At 45.8% G+C, this 18,445-nt stretch overlaps 1 protein-coding gene across 1 annotated transcript; it reads right to left on the bottom strand.

The window, feature by feature from the left end:
• Window positions 1–477: 477 nt before the first annotated feature.
• LOC138579716 (taste receptor type 2 member 40-like) lies at window positions 478–1,434 on the bottom strand. The gene has a single exon (XM_069649954.1). It carries the CDS (start codon window positions 1,432–1,434, stop codon window positions 478–480), a length of 957 nt encoding a protein of 318 aa, XP_069506055.1.
• Window positions 1,435–18,445: the final 17,011 nt, after the last annotated feature.

The raw sequence follows: 18,445 nt of genomic DNA, 5'->3' as shown, positions 1-18,445 counted from the left end.
AAGGAGGAACTACCAGCCGGCCTCATTCTGCAACGAGCTGCACATGGAATGATCCTGGCCATGTCTACTTGTGTTTAGAGATCCTCAGGATTAAAATCAAGGAATTCAGAGTTGGGAAAAAGGAGCTTCAAGCCACCTCCATTCTGCAATGAGCAGCACATGGAACAATCCTGGCCAGTGTCTTCTTCAGTTTGGAGAGCCTCGTGATTAAGATCACAGAGTTCAGAGCTGGGAAGGAGAGGCTTCAAGCTGATCCCCATTCTGCAGTGAGCAGCACATGGAAGGATCCCAGCCGGTGTCTTCTTCAGTTCGGAGATCGTAAGGATTAAGATCATGGATTCAGGGCTGGGAAAAGGAGGTTCAAGTTGTCCCCGTTCTACAATGAGCTACACATGGAAGATTCCGGACTAGTGTCTTCTTCAGTTTCGAGATCCTCAGGATCAATATCAAGGAGTTCAGGGCTGGGAAGTAGGAGCTTCAAGTTGTGCTCATTCTGCAACGAGCTGCACATGGAACGATCCCGGCCAGTGCTTTCTTCAGTTTGGGTATCCGCAGGATCAAGATCAACGAGTTCAGGGCTGGGAAGTAGGAGAACATGATAAGAAATGCTAAGTACAGTGGGCTGCTAGGTGGGAAATCATGGAAAGATCTGATGCAGTTCATTATGCAGAATGTAGAGTAGAGGGCAAGGAGGGAGGCCACTGTTTTGACTGCTCCCATGTGAGCATCCAGACTTGGGTTCCTGAAGTTCTCTGCATGCTGACCCATCTGCTTCATGTGCCTGAAGAGAGTGATAAGTATTGCCAAAGTCGAGAAGATGAATACTGCAAACCCGAACAATAAATTGATGACATACCCAGTGTAATCTTTCGTAACACTCTTAAACAAATTCGGACCAGTCGTGGAACCATTGAGTGAGGTATTAACATTTTTGTCTATTGAAACATCATTCAGACCTTGGACTGCTGGTTGCAGATAAGAATCGAAGGCGATGGGGATGCACGTGGCCAATGAAACAAACACAGAGACCAGGAGGAACCAGGACACATTATTCATGAAAATGTTCACCATTCGGGCTAGGAAGGGGTGCGTGAAGCTCACGATCTTCACACAGCAGTATATGCAGAAAGAAGTGGCAAACCAGACGCTACAGCAGCGAAGCCAAAGCAGAGTAACAATTAATCCATCCACAACTCTGTCCCGTGAATTGAGTGCTTGAAATAACATTGGACTCATTTGTAGTACAAAGAAAACACATACATGTCCAATGTTGGAGAAAGCAAGACTGCAGAGGATGAGTTCAGAAGAGCCTAAATCTCTGTTGCTTCGGAGCCTTTCAATGAAATTCACAGTGAGGATGAACACGTTTCCCATCAGTCCAGTCACCAAGGAGATCACGTAAAGTGCAACAAGGATTGCATATGCCAGTGTCATCATTCCCCCTCCGCAACATTGGACTCCAGATCCCACCAAAATATTTCTATCCACAGGAGATCATGTGTTGAGTTCCACTGCTACTGAACTTTCTGAAATAAGGCAGAAGTTAAATGCCATCTCACCGAGAGTCTGAGAGAACTCATTTGGCTGATGCAAAGTGCCAGACCATCACTTTCTGAGCTGTGGTCATGCATCCGGTTCCCTGTTTTCTTATGTCTGCTCCTTCAATGCAATCATGCGATGCAAATCATCCAGCACCACGCAAATGTCTAGTGATGAAATGAGCTCATTTATTAAAAGGAGAGGATGCAGGAAGCATTGACAATAAATGCTGGTCACAGTTTGATTTGTCAAATGTCATAAAGGAGAAGTCAAGTGACTTAAAATGAACAAACATGGTCTGTATACAATATAAACCATGCATTTGGGTACACATTGATATCTGCAGTTACTTCGAAATAACATTGTTGAGGCACACAAGAGGATACTGGGAAGCCAATGGATGCGTAGACGTTGGTGATGAAAGGAAAGAATTTGACAAAAGAGCAGCGCCTCGCTTGCTGGGACCAGCTCTATGTGCTGGAAAGAAGGTGTGGGCCAGTAGCTTCAGCCTCGCCCTGCATCTTGACCTGATTGGCCAGTCATCAGCATCAAACTGTTAACAGAAGTGAGTTTGCATTCTTTCAAGAAGTCTGCAGTTATTTGACCCTCATCACAAGTTGGGCACTAACCCTGGCGATATTACTGCTGGGGCTATTAGCCCTGCCACCAAAACCCCTGGCGCTATTAGTGCCGGACCACGGGTTTGGCAGAATGGTGAGTCCCCATTCCCCATTGGGCCCATTCGGGAATTTCCCATTCCCCATTATGCCCAATGGGGAATGTTTGGCACTATTACCACCGGCGCTGTTACTGCCGGCGGTAATAGCGCTGAAAATTGGCAAAATCTCAGCGTATTTGCCCCCATCTCAGAGCAGGGGGTAAATCCGCCAAAACTGTGATTTGGCAGACCCTTAAATTAGGCGGTAATAGTGTTACCATACATTTAAGGGTTACCACCAAACTCGTGATGAGGCTCTTTAAACGTGGGCTGTTTGTTTCTGGATCAGGATAGAGGGAAAGGAAGGGTGAGCATATGTGTGCAAGGTATGGGGACAACTCGCGGTATATGGAAGGCCCCATTATGAAGAAGGGGGAAATGGTAATGATCAACATGTCACAATGAAACAGTTCACTTTTAAAATGCTGCAGGTGAAACCATATAGCACCCTTTAAGAACCCTGGCCAAGCTTCCTATGGCTTCCAAATGCTTGTTGTAAACCCCAACAAACTGCAATTTCAAATAAAAACTCACCTCATTGCTTTCACATAGAATCCTCACTTCTTGTTCCGTGGAAAAAAAGTGTAATGTTCAAATATACGGGGTGCCCGCAGTCAGCGGGCCAATCATGCTAAATGAAAAACATCATCCCCACGATATGCGTACCATTTCTCGCAACTGTAGTCAGTCCCCGGTTAAATCTGCATGTGAACCCCTGTAAACTGTGGCTGCATCCTGCTACACTGCATATGCGCACCCCTACCGTCAATCAGCATCTCAACTACACACAGAGTAGGAGGTGAGATTGTTCCTCTGGCATAATCACTTTAAAGCCTCTACCCTTCCTGCGTGGAGGGGACTAATGTGTGTATTGCAATATGTGCTTTTATTACTTGCACTTTCTAAGCAAAGTGCTGTATTTACCTGACACTAGTACTGCGGCCAGTCCGCTTTCTATTGTTATAGTGGGCCTTCTTCTGCTCACACCCAGACTTTTCCGGCATTAAATGTGCTGTGAGTCTCGTCCGCGCAGAGGGCGCGCCGTCAGAGCACCAAAGACATGCTTAGTGCACCAAAGGCATGCTTAGTGCAAGCCCATCTGTACCTGACCGTGCATGGACATTACAGGACGGGCAGACCCTTCCTGATACTCTTTCAGGACTTAATTTCCTGGAAAACACTGCTCTGGATAGTAGCACTCTGCTGTCCCAGGCTCCTCCGAACACTATATGGCCTACAGGCTTTATTAAACCCCCTACTTCTCTTAAATCAAATTGGCTGCTGACCCACAGTGCAGGCTCCTAAATACTCGCTCGCTAGTGGCACATTCTATGGAATGCTATGACTTAGTTTCTCATCATTTACCTGATGTATTGTTTCTTACTGAGACGTGGTTGGGTGAGGCATCAGGCCCATCTATTGTGCAAGCCCTTCCTCCCAATTATGTACTGGTGCACGTGGAACGCATGGCAGCTCATCCTGGTAGTGGAGTGGCCATGATTCCTAAAGACAATTACACGGTTATATGCACAGTCCCTAAGCATTGCCTTAAAATGGAATGCTTATTAGCCCGCATTACTGTTTCTCCCACTTCTACCCTTACAATTTTGGTGGTCTATTGGCCTCCTGGGGCCGACAGTATGTTTCATGTAGAATTTCCAGCACTGGTGATAGAACTGCAGATCAAACACCCCGACTTGTTCATTGTGGGCAATTTTATTCTCCCGTTAAACTCTGCCACTGCTGGGCCATTTTATTCTCCCGTTAAACTCTGCCACTGCTGGGCCTGTGGCAAACTTTATGGCTTTGAGGCATAACCTAGGGCTTCCTCAGTGGGAGGTTGAACCCACCCACCAAAAGGGTACTGTCCTGGACCTGATATTTGACTGTGCAGCGTCCATCTGCACTGGCTCGCCTAGTCCAGTAATATGGTCCGATCACTTCCTGGTCCCATTTTCTATTTTTCGTAGGGCACCTTCTCTGCCTCTGGCAAAGCCCTCCTTTCATAAGCGTAGTTGGCACAGGGTGTCTAACACTGAGATCACTACTTCCTTGAAAGCACATTGTGGGTAGGCAGCCGATTGCTCCCTGGCCACTTTGGATGCCGCGTTTAAATTGACTGCTGATTCGTTGGCTCCCCTCAGATTATGTAAGCAGAGAACTCGTTCCCCTGCGTTGTAGACAGGCTTACTCCTCTGATGCCAAATTTACTTTTTGCCTCACCCTTACTGCCTATCACAAAGCAGTTATAAATGGGAAAAAAACCTTTTTTCGCTCACAAGGTACAAGGTGCCCTTAATAAACCTAAGGCCCTTCTCAATCTTGTGCATTCTTTATCCACTCACGAGAAGGCACATGCTAAGGTGCCACATGCTAAGGTGCACCCTTTGCAGGCTCTGTGTGATTCTCTCTCCTCGTTTTTTGTGACTAAAATCACTGCTATCCGGGATGATATAAACAGGGAGATACCTCAGTTACCTTGCCATATGACCCTTGCTGAGCTTCCCCTTGCTCAGGTGCGATGGTCCACATTCCCCATGTTCTCCGACACAGACGTACTTGAGGCAATCCAGCACCTTAAATCAGCCTCCCCTGTGGATACCATACCCTTGACTCTTCTGAAGGAAGCCTCAGGGGCTCTGATTGCCCATATTACTACTGCGGTCAATGCTTCATTTATTAGTGGGGTGATTTGGCACTTAAGAGTGGAGGAGATGATTACTGCTGCACTTTGTCTCCATTAGACCTTGAAGTGAACAGAGAAAAGAGGGGACAGAGAGCACAGAGGGCAAGAGAGGAATGCAGGGTGAGCTGTGCTTTCATTGAAGAGGGCAACTTAAATAGTTATATTTGCTACACACGTGTCCATTTGATTAGCAAACTGACAGAATTGCATAGCAAATTGCTATGAAACACTGCTTATTTTATGCCTTTTGTAGCCCTACATATCTGCACCATAGATAGCCACTAGGACAGATCTGTCTAGATAAGTAGGAAGGATTGACTCCAAAGTACTCCCTCCTAAACTCCTAAGTCTATCTCTGCAGCATCCGACACACATAGGTTTGATTATTTTGATATTAGCACTAGGATCCTTTGCAGCCATAAATTAAACAAACCTGATTACCAACAGCTTTAAAGATCTTGTAGTACGAGCTGTTAAATGCACATCTTCCACACATGGCACACGTATTCCTTCCTGCTGTTTTCTGAGTATCGGACCTTAGTTTGCAAATAATGAGTTTACATATAAGTTAAACAGCAATGGAGCTAACACTCCATGCAGATTCCTCCTTGAAGTATACACTACGTTCTGAGGCCAAGAGAGATCTATCTCCAATTATCTGGATTGATTGTTTTAGACCTGGACCCCACGCACTAATAGTACCTATGTACCATTGCCATGACTTGGTTTGATAATTGCCTCCTCCAGATATGCCCTATGTTATCGGTCCAGGAGAGGTCTATCCTTGCTAATCTTACTTATTTGGAATTATTTTAAGCAGAACTACATACAAGTGCCACTTAAACCTCTGCTTATCCTACTTATCTGCGAATGTATTGAGCAGTACTAATTAACAAGGGCCTTCTAGCACCTATATTGAAACAATAAGATAACCAAATCTGGTTGTCATTGTCCAACCCTCATGGATGTTCTTGGATCATGTGATGCTTAATCTGAAGTGTCTGGGAATTGATCCCGGAACTCCTTTCACGTGGGGCACAGTAGCAACTGTATTCTTATGCTTTATTAGGCTTGCTCTTTGTCTCTTGCTGTTATTCACCACGCTCTCCTATCAGATAAGCGCTTGAGCTCTCTAGCACACCCAGCTCTCGCAAGGAACTTGGATGCAGTGTAATTTCACAAATTCAGACCATAAACTAAGGCGGAAATACCTGACCACCCACTCTAAAGAATTACCCAGGACCTGAAAATATGGATCCAATAGAACTTATGCTCTAACTTTAGTTTCAGCTTCAAGGGAATAAACTCTAGATATCAGGCAATGAAACTGGCGTTGCAAGTACCTGCAAGGTATTTCAATGTTTTGCATGTACCTGTGGTAGTCAGACATGGCACAAACAATAATGCCTAGCCAGATGTTAGACCTGAGTAGCAGTCACCATTTCTAGGATGTACTCGTACGTCCATTAGTACAAAACGTGATGCAACCGCACACTGAGAAGGGGCCACCAACAAGCAACTTCAGACTCAGCAAGACCCAGGGATGGCCATAGCCACTGATGCTGGACTGCGTTCATGAGCACCAGCCATGATTTTTAGGATGTACTGGTAGGACCGATGGAATGATACTGGATGCAGAGGTACTCCAATAAGCAACTACAGGCACAACAAGACACAGGGATGACCATAGCATAATAGCCCAAAGGGAGATACTGTCACCTTGACGGGCATGTGAAGCTAATTAGGAACATGGTCACCCTACAAACCACACGGACACTGAAACAAACCAAAATATGCTAACTCTCTGCTCTGCAAACAAACAATAGAATACAGCCTTACTCCTCGACCAATGTGGCCTACCTGCACAAATACTTATTGACCTCCATCATCACTTCAACAGTCTCGAACGAAGCTATACCCCACAAAAATCAGCCAAGCTGAACACATTATCCCATTGAAATACTCTACTACCACCAGAATGCAGCTATCCAAGTCCAAATGGCCTTACTGCACATATCCTACTGATCTCACACAACCACTGCCACATGCCTAGCACTAGATTGCAGCTACACAACATGTAATCCGCCCAGGCTGCACACATACCAAGTGCATCCAAGCACTATTTACTACTCTACTCTCTCCACTGACCTGGACTACGGTCCCTGAGGGCGTACAACCCACAGTGTGTTGGAATCATACCAATGGGTAAAAGGCACTATACAAATGCCCAATAACATAACATAAGATAACATAATATAACCATGTCTAACCCCTCAACTCATGGTAAAGGCTGTATCTCAATTCCCGGACTGGTCAAGATGTACTCTGGAAATTCAATTCTCATGGAGAGCCACCAATATAGAAAGGAATGGCTTAGGTAACTCTAGAATGGATAACCATTTCGATAATTTGACACTATTATCATGATCAAAGACTGAACTTAAGTCCATAAAGCCTAGATAAATTGGACACCCATGCCCAATAACGAATGCTAAGAACCTGCTCCACAGTTCCACTCCTCTGTCAAAACCAGACTACTCTTCAGCCAGTCTCTTATTTGTTTTAACTGAATCAAAAAATGTTTGCAAGACCATTCATGGTTTCATAAACATGGTCTCTGGTCTGGGCAGATAGCTCTAACTGATAGGACTCTGTTAATGCCCTCTCCAGTGTGCCTGGATATACATGCATTATGTTGGCTACTGCTACATTAGATGGAATCTTTGTAAAGTTTAATTTCTTTAAACTTTGAGCTACTTTTGCGAGATAACAATGTTCATGCAGATGACATTGGGCCTCATTACGACCCTGGCGGTAAGGGGTTAACGCCAGCGTTAGCTGCGCCGACCCCTTACCGCCAATTACGAGGTCCCTTAGCGCCATGGCGCTTTTAACACCTGCTTTTAGCAGGTGTTAAAATCCATGGCGCTAAGGGACCATGGAGTTAATTACGCCACCGTAATTTACGGTGGCGTAATTAACGCCTTCCCCACTCCCATTATGCCCTATGGGGCAAAAATGGGAATGGGGAAGGGTAAATGGGGATTGGGGACTTACCGCCACGCCGACCTCGGAATGGGGCGGTAAGTCCGCCAACCACCATGGCGTAAACGTAGTTTACGCCATGGTGGTAAAGTCACGGCCCAGGCGGTAACTTACCGCCTGGGTCGTAATGAGGCCCATTGTTTAGCTCCACTGCCCAAGTCAATTGTAATGCCTACATCAAAAGGTCCCCCTGCTTATTCCAGAGCACATGTCAAATGCTGGGATCTGCAAAAGTCACTCTTAAACATCATCACAGAGAGCACATACAATCTAATCAAATCTTTTGTAAGGGTGAAATCTTGTTATCTTTTCCAACATTACCTAAGGTGTCAGAAAGGGCCAATGACATGGACCCAGGATTATCATTCACATTACTGTGAGAACAACCCTTAAAGGTCAAAATTAGATTATCATTCCGCAAACCCTCCATCACGTGTCCAACCATGTGCATAGGTAATGCACTTTGCTGTTGATGAGATGGTGAATGAGATTAACACCCAAGCTTTAAATCAGACACCACTTCCTCCATAACATACACATCATTTTCCTCCCAATCCCAAGGCTTCACCAATTTCAACCAATTTCAACATATAAGACACCTATCATCCACAATAAGGTTAGTCTATGTATAAGCATTCTGAGTCAACCTCAGTGGGTTTTTGTTTGACTTCACTTCAGACGTCATAATGACTTTGCTCGGCATTAACACAGATTTCGCAGGAACATCAACCTGATGAATACTGTAATGCTGGTGATGCCTCTTGGAGGGACATGGCCTCCTAAACCCGTCCTACCACTTCTCTGTGTTTTTCCTGTATGTTTTATGCCTCTGAGGACTAGTCTGGACCTCTGGCAGTGCAGCTATTCATGTTTCCTTTTGTGGACAATGCCCATGGGGTACCCCTATGGCACCCATAGCTGGGAGTACAGCTTGTACCCGTAGTGTATGTTTATGGGCACCTATGTGTTTCCCACAGACCAGGGTATGGGCTGGTGGCAGTTAGATGCTGACTTGACATTCAAGTGCTCTGGGGCTGTGATGCCTGTGGCCATCTTTAACTAGAGTGCAGTCTCCTGCATATCTCTGTGGGGGTTGTGGCTGCTGTGCTGGAGGGTCTTTTTGGTGTTCTTGGAGGCAGCCTGGGGGAGAGTGAGCTTCTGCTCGCAGGTCCAGACAAGCTTCTTGTTTAAGTGGCTTTAATATAATTTGTACACCATACGCAAGGTATACACTTTAAAGTAAGTCCACAGTTTCAGGGAAGTGGACAAAGACACTCAGACAGACAGACTGGTGGACATCCATGCTCTTGCTAGGCCCAAATCTAACTGACACTCCTAGAACATTAATTCAGATACAAGCATAGAATTCCACTGTCATACATTTCACTCTGACATCACAACAATGACATCCTTAAGAGACATACAACCACAACAATTCTTCCTCTTTTAAACTATCAAAACATTTGCGTACAACATAAACACAGTGACAGGGCAAATGCACACCACGAACAACACGCCACAAAGCACAACTAGAAATGACACCACCAGGAGGAATATGACCAGCATGAACGCCCTCAACCAAACACACCACATTCACCTCCACAGATTACAGGTGGCCTCCATGTTAACCCATGCAAGGGAACCAAGAGACACTAGGAACTACCAAAGGCAAACCAACATTGTGTGCAGTCAGAATCCGAAACACATGAATGGAGAAACCAATAAAACCAAATCCCATGCAAGAAGGCAACAAAGCAAAAGCAAAACAGACTCAAGCCACTATGCAACATGTCGACGCTTATCCACTAGGCACAATATCGTGCCATCCACAGATATAACTACTCAAACTATGCTCCCAAATGCAACCAAAATATCAACCAATCTATGTAAACCAATCCACATTTCTAGTCTCAGCTGCTCACCACAACCGTGACCATCAACATACCTAAAAATGCAGTATAGACCTCAGCCATCAGCTCCATCCACAAGGCTCCTGCAGCACCCCACTGCAACCGTGAAAAACTAAAACAACACCTGAACCGACCAATATAGACCTCAATGCAAACCTTGCCCCTAAGCCACATGCAACACCCCACTGCATCTGTGATCATTTGTGAACCTTAAACACCTAACTATGACAAGAAGCACTAGATACATGCAAACACATCCACACACATAAGGACCAAACAGGATAAAACAAATGCTACATCACATTTACCAACTTTCCATGCGGTTTCACATAGAGAAACCTCTGTGAATAGCTCTCTACCCTCATTTCCAGATCCAAAGCCAATCATGTGCTGACTACCCAGCACACACCTCTCCATATACCCATCAATGCTTGTTTGTTTGTTTGTTTGTTTGTTTGTTTATTTTATTTATATAGCGCTCCTGACCCAGGAGTAAATGGGTGCTTAAGGAGAGGTTACACATATACAATATATATAGCGAATGCAGTTATACATTTAGAGTTAATATACATTAGAATGGTATATACTGTGAATATAGTAGACAGGGTCTTAGACCCGCTTGTAATTAGTTTTATCCAATAGCCAACCAATGGCTAGTTTCCTGAAATGTTGGAATGATTCAGTAGATTTGATATTCAATGGTAAGGTATTCCAGAGCTGAGGGGCGAGGACCATGAAGCTAGAGCCGCCGGCTCTTTTAAAGGAGAATCTGGGAACCATGTTGGAGTGTTGGAGGATCTAGTGGTTCTAGTGTTTGGTTTCAGAGTGAGTTTATTAGTGAGATAGGGGGGGCTAGGTCGTTTAGGGCTTTGAAAGTGAGGCAGAGAATTTTTAAGTCAATTTTTTGTTGAATGGAGAGACATTTACAAGAAATTCTGATGGGGGAGATATGCTCTCTCCTAGGAATGTTTAGTGCTGCTCGCAGCACGTTGTTTTGGAGAACCTGAAGTTTATTGATTACACCTTGGTTGGCGCCTAGGTACAGGCTATTGCAATAGTCAAGCTTGGATTGTATAAGAGGCCAGGCCAGTGTGAGGCAGCTGTTAGTGGATAGAAATAGCCTACAGGCTCTAATTAGTTTCCCAGTGTAGGCTGTTGTTGAGGCGGTCATGTTGACTTGTTTAGCAAGGTTAGTGTTGGCATCAATGACGATGTTGGTGTAGTCAGGTGCTGAGTTTCTGTAGGTTGTTGGGTGATCCGACTAGGAGGAGCTCTGTCTTCTCATCATTCAGGCAGAGGCCGTGTGTGGCCATCCATGCCAGAATGATGGAGAAGATGTTGTTGACCCTGGTGACGTCAACAGTGTGGTTGCCAGTGATGGTGAGGAGTATCTGGGTGTCATCTGCGTAGTTGGTGTAGGTGACACCCAGATGGTCCAGCCTGTCAAAGAGAGGTTTCGTAAAGATATTGTAAAGCGTGCGGGAGACACAAGATCCTTGTGGGACACCGAAAGTGATGGGAATGGGGTCTGCTGCAGCCGCAGGTGAAAAGACCCTCATGGTTCAGCTGGCTAAGAAGGACTGTATCCACATGACGGCTGAACAGGAGAAGTGGGCCACCGAAGGGAGGTGATTGCAAAGTATTTTATGGTCCACTAGGTCGAATGCTGCTGAGAGGTCTAGAAGGAGTAGGATGGCCACTTTACCTTTGTCTTTGATGTCATCGATCTGACTTTTGAGGTCAACAAGGGCAGTTTCTGTTCCATGTTGGGGTCGAAAGCCAGACTGACGCAGCCCTAACAATTGATTGGACTCTAGGAATCCTGAATTTGCAAGTAGGCGACTCTATCACGGATTTTTAGCAGGAAGGGGACCGTAGTGATAGGCCTGTAATTAGTTGGAATGGATGGGTCTAAGGATTGTTTTCTAGGAGAGGAAGAACCCATGACTGTTTCAGATTGTTGGGTATAGAGTTAGTGGAGAAGGATAGGTTTATAAGTTTGGAGATGAAGGGGGATAGGTCCCTCGCTTCATCTTTGATGATCTGGGCAGGGAAGCTGTCCCCTTTGCAATTAGAAGGTTTGAGGGAAGCTATAATTTTTTGGACTTCTGGTATAGTAACCTTTTTGAAAGTGAAACCTGAGGTGATATTGGTGGGGGTGATTATGCTAGGGGTGGAGGAGTTACAGTTGGAGAGTTGTAGTCGTTTGGCCTCAATTTTAGTTTGTAGGCCCGTGATTTTGTTGGCAAGAGCATTTTGGATGCTAGTGCACCAGGGTTTGTCTTTCACACAGGTGTCTGTAGGTGGGTTGGGGTTTTCTAATTCCCTCAAAATGGTGAAGAGTTCTTTAGTAGAGGAGGCTGCCTTGTCTATTCTCATGTTGTAAGCTTCCTTCTTGGTACGGATTATCTCTTTGTTGTAGTGGGAGGATGTGGTCATGACATTGGTTTTATTTTCAGCCGATGGGGTTGTTTTCCATATGGTTTCCATTTTGGCTTTCTCTTTCCTGAGAGTTTTGAGTTCAGGAGTGTACCAAGAGTTCAGGTGCGCTCTAGGTTTGCCTTTACGAAGCTTTAGTGGGGCCACGGCGTCAATGGTGTTAGTCATAGCATCATTATAGGTGCTGACTAGGAGGTTAAGGTCAGCAGTTGCTGGAAGCGAATTTAGGATAGGGAGAATCAGAGGTGTGAGGGTGTCTGCCGTAATGTTGCACTTGTTTCTGGTAAGGCATATGTACGCGTATGTGCACTGTTTGGGATTGGGGTTATTAGTGCTGATATCAAATGGTATGAGGAGATGGTCTGTCCATACAAGAGGTAGGGGGGCTTTGCAGGTGATGTTGCAATTGTGGGCTACGACCCAGTCAATGGTTCTGCCTTTCTGGTGGGTGGATAGTGTGTTGACTTGAGTATAGTCGTGCTCCGATAGGGCACTAGCGAGAGAAGAGGCAGGAGTATCATTGGGGTCGTTGTAGCCTAGATTGAAGTCTCCTAAAATGATGTTTTGTGAGAGAGGTTTTCGGCTATTGGAGAGGTGATGTCTTCCTCAAAGGTGCCTGTGGGACCTGGGGGGTCTATATATTAGGTGTAGGGTGATTGTGCTCTTAGGGGTAGTTTTTATTTTGATTGTAAGATGTTCGCATGATTCTAATGGAAGGTAGGTGATAGATCTGATGTCGAGTGAGGATTTGAAGATGAATACAACACCTCCTCCTCAAGCATTGGGTCTATCCGCTCTAAGGATAGAGTAGTTGTTGGGAACAGCGAGGGTAAGGTAGGGACCTGCCGCTTCATGTTACCATGATTCAGTAGTGGCAAGCAGGTCAAGGTCTGCTGAGAGGATAATATCAGCGATTTCAGAGGGATGGGCCACAAGGGATCTGTCATTGAGTAGGGCTCCTTTTAGAAATGTAGTGTTCGTGCTATTATTATTAATAGCCTTAGACAAGGGTATTACAGGTGTCTTCTTAGGTGTGGTGATGGTGTGCAGTCTGGAGGCTAGTCTGTTATTGCGGGTAGAAAGATCAGGGTTGGCTGAGGGCCTGTGCTCTAGTGGTTTGGGCTGGTTGGTATTGGAATCAGTGTAGTTATTATCAAAGGTGCTGGGAATGTTGAGTGGGTTGCTAGCTGGAATGATATCTGCTGTAGCACTGAGATTTGCAGTGTGATGTCTGTGGACAGAATGAGGGAAAGGTGGTAGGGTAGTCAGGAAAGGTGTGGGACAGGGGATAGGGTGGTGTCTTGGGCAGCTGAGTTTGGCAAGTCCGTTGCTATATGAAATGTAGCTATTTCCGCTGCATGGTGTATTGTTGTTCAGGACACAAAAAGGGAACATAATGAAGATGAGCCAGGGGAGCATAAGTGTGAGTACAGGGTGGTCTGGGCTGTAGAGCTAAGGAAGATGACTTATTTAGGGCACTGTGGACTAGGTGCTGGCAGGTGGGTACAGTGGGACTCATAGGTTGAGTCAATTTAGCTATCACAATGCAAGATTAGGCTAGTGCAACTTTGTAAGACAATGCAGGAATAGGCTGGTTCGACTTTGTTACCTCAGTATAAGAATAGGCTAAATCAACTCTGTAATCACAATGCAAGATTAGGCTAAATCAACTCTGTTAACACAATGCAGGAGTAGGCTGATCCAATTGTTAGGTGCACAGCAAGAATCAAACGTTTATACTGGTACTGTGCAGAAGCCAGAGCCATAGAGTGTAATAAGCGCTACGCAGATGTGGTGAATATCAAAGTTAAGTTGGTATAGGTTGTATGATCAGATTGCAGCCCCGGCAGTTTGCGGGCGAGGAGTGACAGAGTTAGTTAGCGCAGAGCACGAATTCAATGACTAGCACGCTTACCCTGTAAGTTGGAGGATTAGCATTAAAGGTGCAGGGGTCGTGGCCTCGGCTTGACGGCGTAGACAGGCTCGAGACAGGCTCCATGCCTTCGTGGTGTGCCTTAGTAGGTGGGCCGGCTTACAGCCTGCCAGCTGGTGATTGGCAAGAAGTATGGGAGGCAATCCAATCACAGTGCGCGCAGTGCTGTGGGCCCGGGTGGGTAGCTGTGGGGATGGCGGTCGGCCAGGTTGGAAAGTGGAAGTCCTCGTGGCTTCCAATGGCAAAGGGGTGCACTCCAGTGCAGAGTGTAAGCAGGTCCTGGGTGAGTGGGGCAGCAGGGCAATGCCAGGAATGGGCGGATATAATATTAATTATATTGCCGCAGATTCGAAAAAAAATGCGTTCGCATTGCACATTTCTAAGGTGCAGCTGGGGGAGGCATATGGTCTACCTTGCAACTGGTGGTGTTCACAGGCATCGGTTCTCGTGCCTACTGCTCCTGCAGTGGAGGGACAGAGCTCCTGCTCCTCCAGGCTACGGATCAGCTGATGCGCATCACCCATCACCCACCTGTCTATATATTAAATAATTTGGACTATCCTGCACGACCTGCACATATACATGATAAACGCTGATCTGCCCACATGTACGGATTATTACTCTTTTTCCTGAATCCTAAATGACTAATGTCCCCGCCTGACCCAACACAAGGCCACACAATGGACATGCGACAGCCTGGAATTAACAGGACTCAAAACCTACCATATCCTTGCCCAGCCGCCTAATCTAATCTGAATCCAATTCTAGACTAATGAGGATGCATACACAAAAGATAAAGATCATTTAAAGAGACAGCCCTCCCACAACTATAATTACTATTCCTCCTTTAGAGCTGAGTCCTCTAATAGCAGCAAAGGATTTAACTCAGGATCAAACTCTTGAAGAGCGGCTAGAAATGTACTGCTAGTGGGGCATGGCCAAATGGAGGATGCTCTGTTCTTCCCTCTACTGATGCCTAAATGGTGCAACATGGTGGTGGGCACACACCGAACTCCAAATGAGGTGTGCACATATCTCTGCCCTGTAGAATAGGACAGCAACCACATGCAGATCTGTGGGGAAGTGTGACAGGACACAGACCAGTACCAAGATGGCAGCCGCAATGGCATTTTTCTGACCACAGTGGCACACTTCGAAATTAGAAAAGCATAGAGCTCCCAGGGACGCAGTCCAAATGAACACGGCAGAAGAGTGTAGAGAGGAGGCTTGATTGTGGTGACTGCAGGCTGAGGTGAGGAGTGAGCCGGGTCACAGGAGGAGTGGGAGAGCCCCACAGTGGGCCGCAGAATGAGAAGCACAAGCAAGGAGCAGCTCCACTACAAAAGATACCCATGGCACAATCCCTCCAGCACCCGACGGTCACCCCAGGGAGTCGGCCAATCTAGGTTGAATCCTATGTGTTTTTAGGGACACCCCCGAGGATCACCCTGCTTAAACAGGACAGGAATCTCATGCATGGATAGTGAAAAAGAGGACGTGGCACCAGGGAGACACAGAGATGAGTCATGACCTGGGCAAGCACTTCATGTGCGCGAGTGAGATTGGATGGTTGGGATGAGTGGTGTGGCTGTGCGGACATAGTGTGGTCCAGCAATAAATGGAGAGGCAATGGCTTAAGGCATCATTCTGGCTAAACCAGCAGATTAAGCAACTGAGCGGCCGACACACTGTTAGGCAAGGTGTGCGAAGGGTGCACAGGTGCCATTACATACCACTCAGGAGGGCATCATGGCAGCAAAGCATAAGCCAGTGAGGGGGACAGATGTGCTAACAATGCAGGGGGCAAAGCAGAAGTCTAAGAAGGGTGAAGTCCCAATTGTGTCACAAGTACACCAAGAGCCAGGAGAACAAGCAGACCTAGACATGCCAGTGGCCAGAAAAGACCTGCAGCAACTTTGAATGATGATACTAAATAAATTCAGAATAGTATGGCAGAACTACTCACCAAAATATCTATGCTGGATACGAGATTCATTTAGGCTGCACTGAGGATCAGCAAAGTAGAGGACAATGTGCACAACCAGCAATTAGAAGTGCCAGGGTTCCAAGAGATATGGGTATTGGAGGTTGGGATGCAGATGAGCTGGATGCATGCAAAGTTGTTGCAGAGGAACTGGGCCTCTTGGAATAAAGGCACAGGGGGCTTCTGGTACCGCGGTTCATAGAGAAAACTTCTGGTGGATGCAGGTGGGATAGTGGGGGAAGGGATAGTAGCAATAGCCACAGCGGTGGCCCGTGTACAAGCAGCTATTAGGGGACTATTTGTGAGAGGAAGTGGAGTGAACCGGGAGGTTGGGGACAGGTGGAAACAAGGCCCTTTCCCAGAGAGAAGGAAGGGAGAAATGTGTTATTCTGAGATTCATGGTGGGGGGAGTCGGAGGGTAGTTGAAAAGTTGAAAGTTATTATTGTTAAAATGTTGATTATTATGGCAGGTACAGTAATAGGACAATAGAGAGGACGAGGAGTCCGGCTAGCGGTGACCGTTTTCTACCTTACATTGAGGGAGCTATGGAACATGGGATCTGATTAATACATAAATATCCAAGATTAATATATTTGCTTGGAATGTCCCGGGATTAAATGTGGCATGTAAGAGAGTTTCTATTTTGAGATGCCTACAAGATATAAAAGCAGGACTATCTCTCTAGTACCCTTCACTAAACTTTACGAGACACTAATTGAAAATGTGAAAGATGTCACAACATTACTGGCCTTAATGAATTCAAAACTCTTACATATCGAAACATTGCACAGCGGCCAAAGTTCAAAACAAGATGATGTAACCCAGAAGCTAATGGCAGGTCTAGCATCAGTCAATGATGGCAAACAAAATGACATGCTTGATAAGAAACTGCTTGCTGAGGTAGCAAAGGAAGCCCTGTCTTTGTTTTGTAAATTCTACTCGAATGAGCTTCCAAGGGTTGTACAGCAGCCGGTGAAAAGAGTCACGGCCATTGAGATCGGTTCACTTCTAATACAAACAGGAGACCCAATAGACAATGTTGTCTAAATTAATGCCAACACGGAAATTAAGGATGCCTCGCCTGCAGTGGTAATTGATGTTGAGAACTATGTCAACACCAGAGTCATACGTGGTGAAGTAGTTGATCATGGCGAGATTGTGGACACCGCCTTTCATATGGCATTTTTACAAGCCAGAAGTTCAACTAATCTGGCTTTGCTGGACAACCAAAGTGCGTCTGACTCAACGCCTCAATTGCCAGCTGTCGGTCAAACCTCTGGTCCAGAAGCAGTAGACGGTGTCAGTGCAAAGTCAGCGAGTTTGTTTCCAATCTTTGGAGGGCAGGAGGTTGAGTTACAAAAAAGGGTGGAAATCAAAAATAAAAACGCTCCGCAAAGTAAAAAGCAAAAAAACATGCCAGGACGTAAGCAGAGCAAACAAAGAGGTGCCCGGAAATTTCTTCGTAACATCAATATGTCACAATTTGTAGATAAAGCGATCACCACATGTCGGAAATTGAATGAATCAACTAAGGAGCCAATAAAGGCTGTAGCACAAGTGACGGCACTTAAATTGAACACAGCAAGTGGTTGTCTAAGTGAAGTGGAAATGGCTAACCAAGATGAGCTGCTGGATTTATCGGTTTATGAGGACATTGCTGGAGAAGAGGAGGCCTCACGGAATCAGCCGTTTGAGGCCGCAGCCATAACAAAGGATCTCATTTTACCTTCTAGACAGGTGGAATTCAGCGCTCCCCAGAAAGTCGAAGCAGGCCAACTGAATCCTAACATGACTGGGTTACAAGAGCCCCTAAATAAAATAAAAATTACAGCATCAGAGACAGGGGGCTGGACCTTTTCCTACATTCAGGTTGAAGCAGCGGCCGTCAATGAAGAATTGACACCATTAAGTCCTGTGTTTGCAACCTTACAAGATAAAAGGGAACGTTCAAGACTTATTCTAGAATTAAAATATCCGGAGCGTGGGTGCAAGAGTCAGCCCCCGATAAACTGTTTAAATCTTGAAGGATATCGCTGTGAACCCGAAGGTGGACTCGAAGAAGGTTGGTGTCTCTTCGTCACGGAAAGCTGAGCACCAACATTCCGGAGACCTGGCAAACAGACAGAAGAACAATTATGGGCAGACAACAGTTCACCCCTTGGAGGTTACATTGACGATTAAATTGATGTT

The sequence above is a fragment of the Ambystoma mexicanum genome, chromosome 3p, assembly GCF_040938575.1.
Source record: "Ambystoma mexicanum isolate Mex_15411 chromosome 3p, UKY_AmexF1_1, whole genome shotgun sequence".
NCBI classification, from domain to species: domain Eukaryota; kingdom Metazoa; phylum Chordata; class Amphibia; order Caudata; family Ambystomatidae; genus Ambystoma; species Ambystoma mexicanum.
This window is presented reverse-complemented; position numbering and strand designations above follow the sequence as displayed.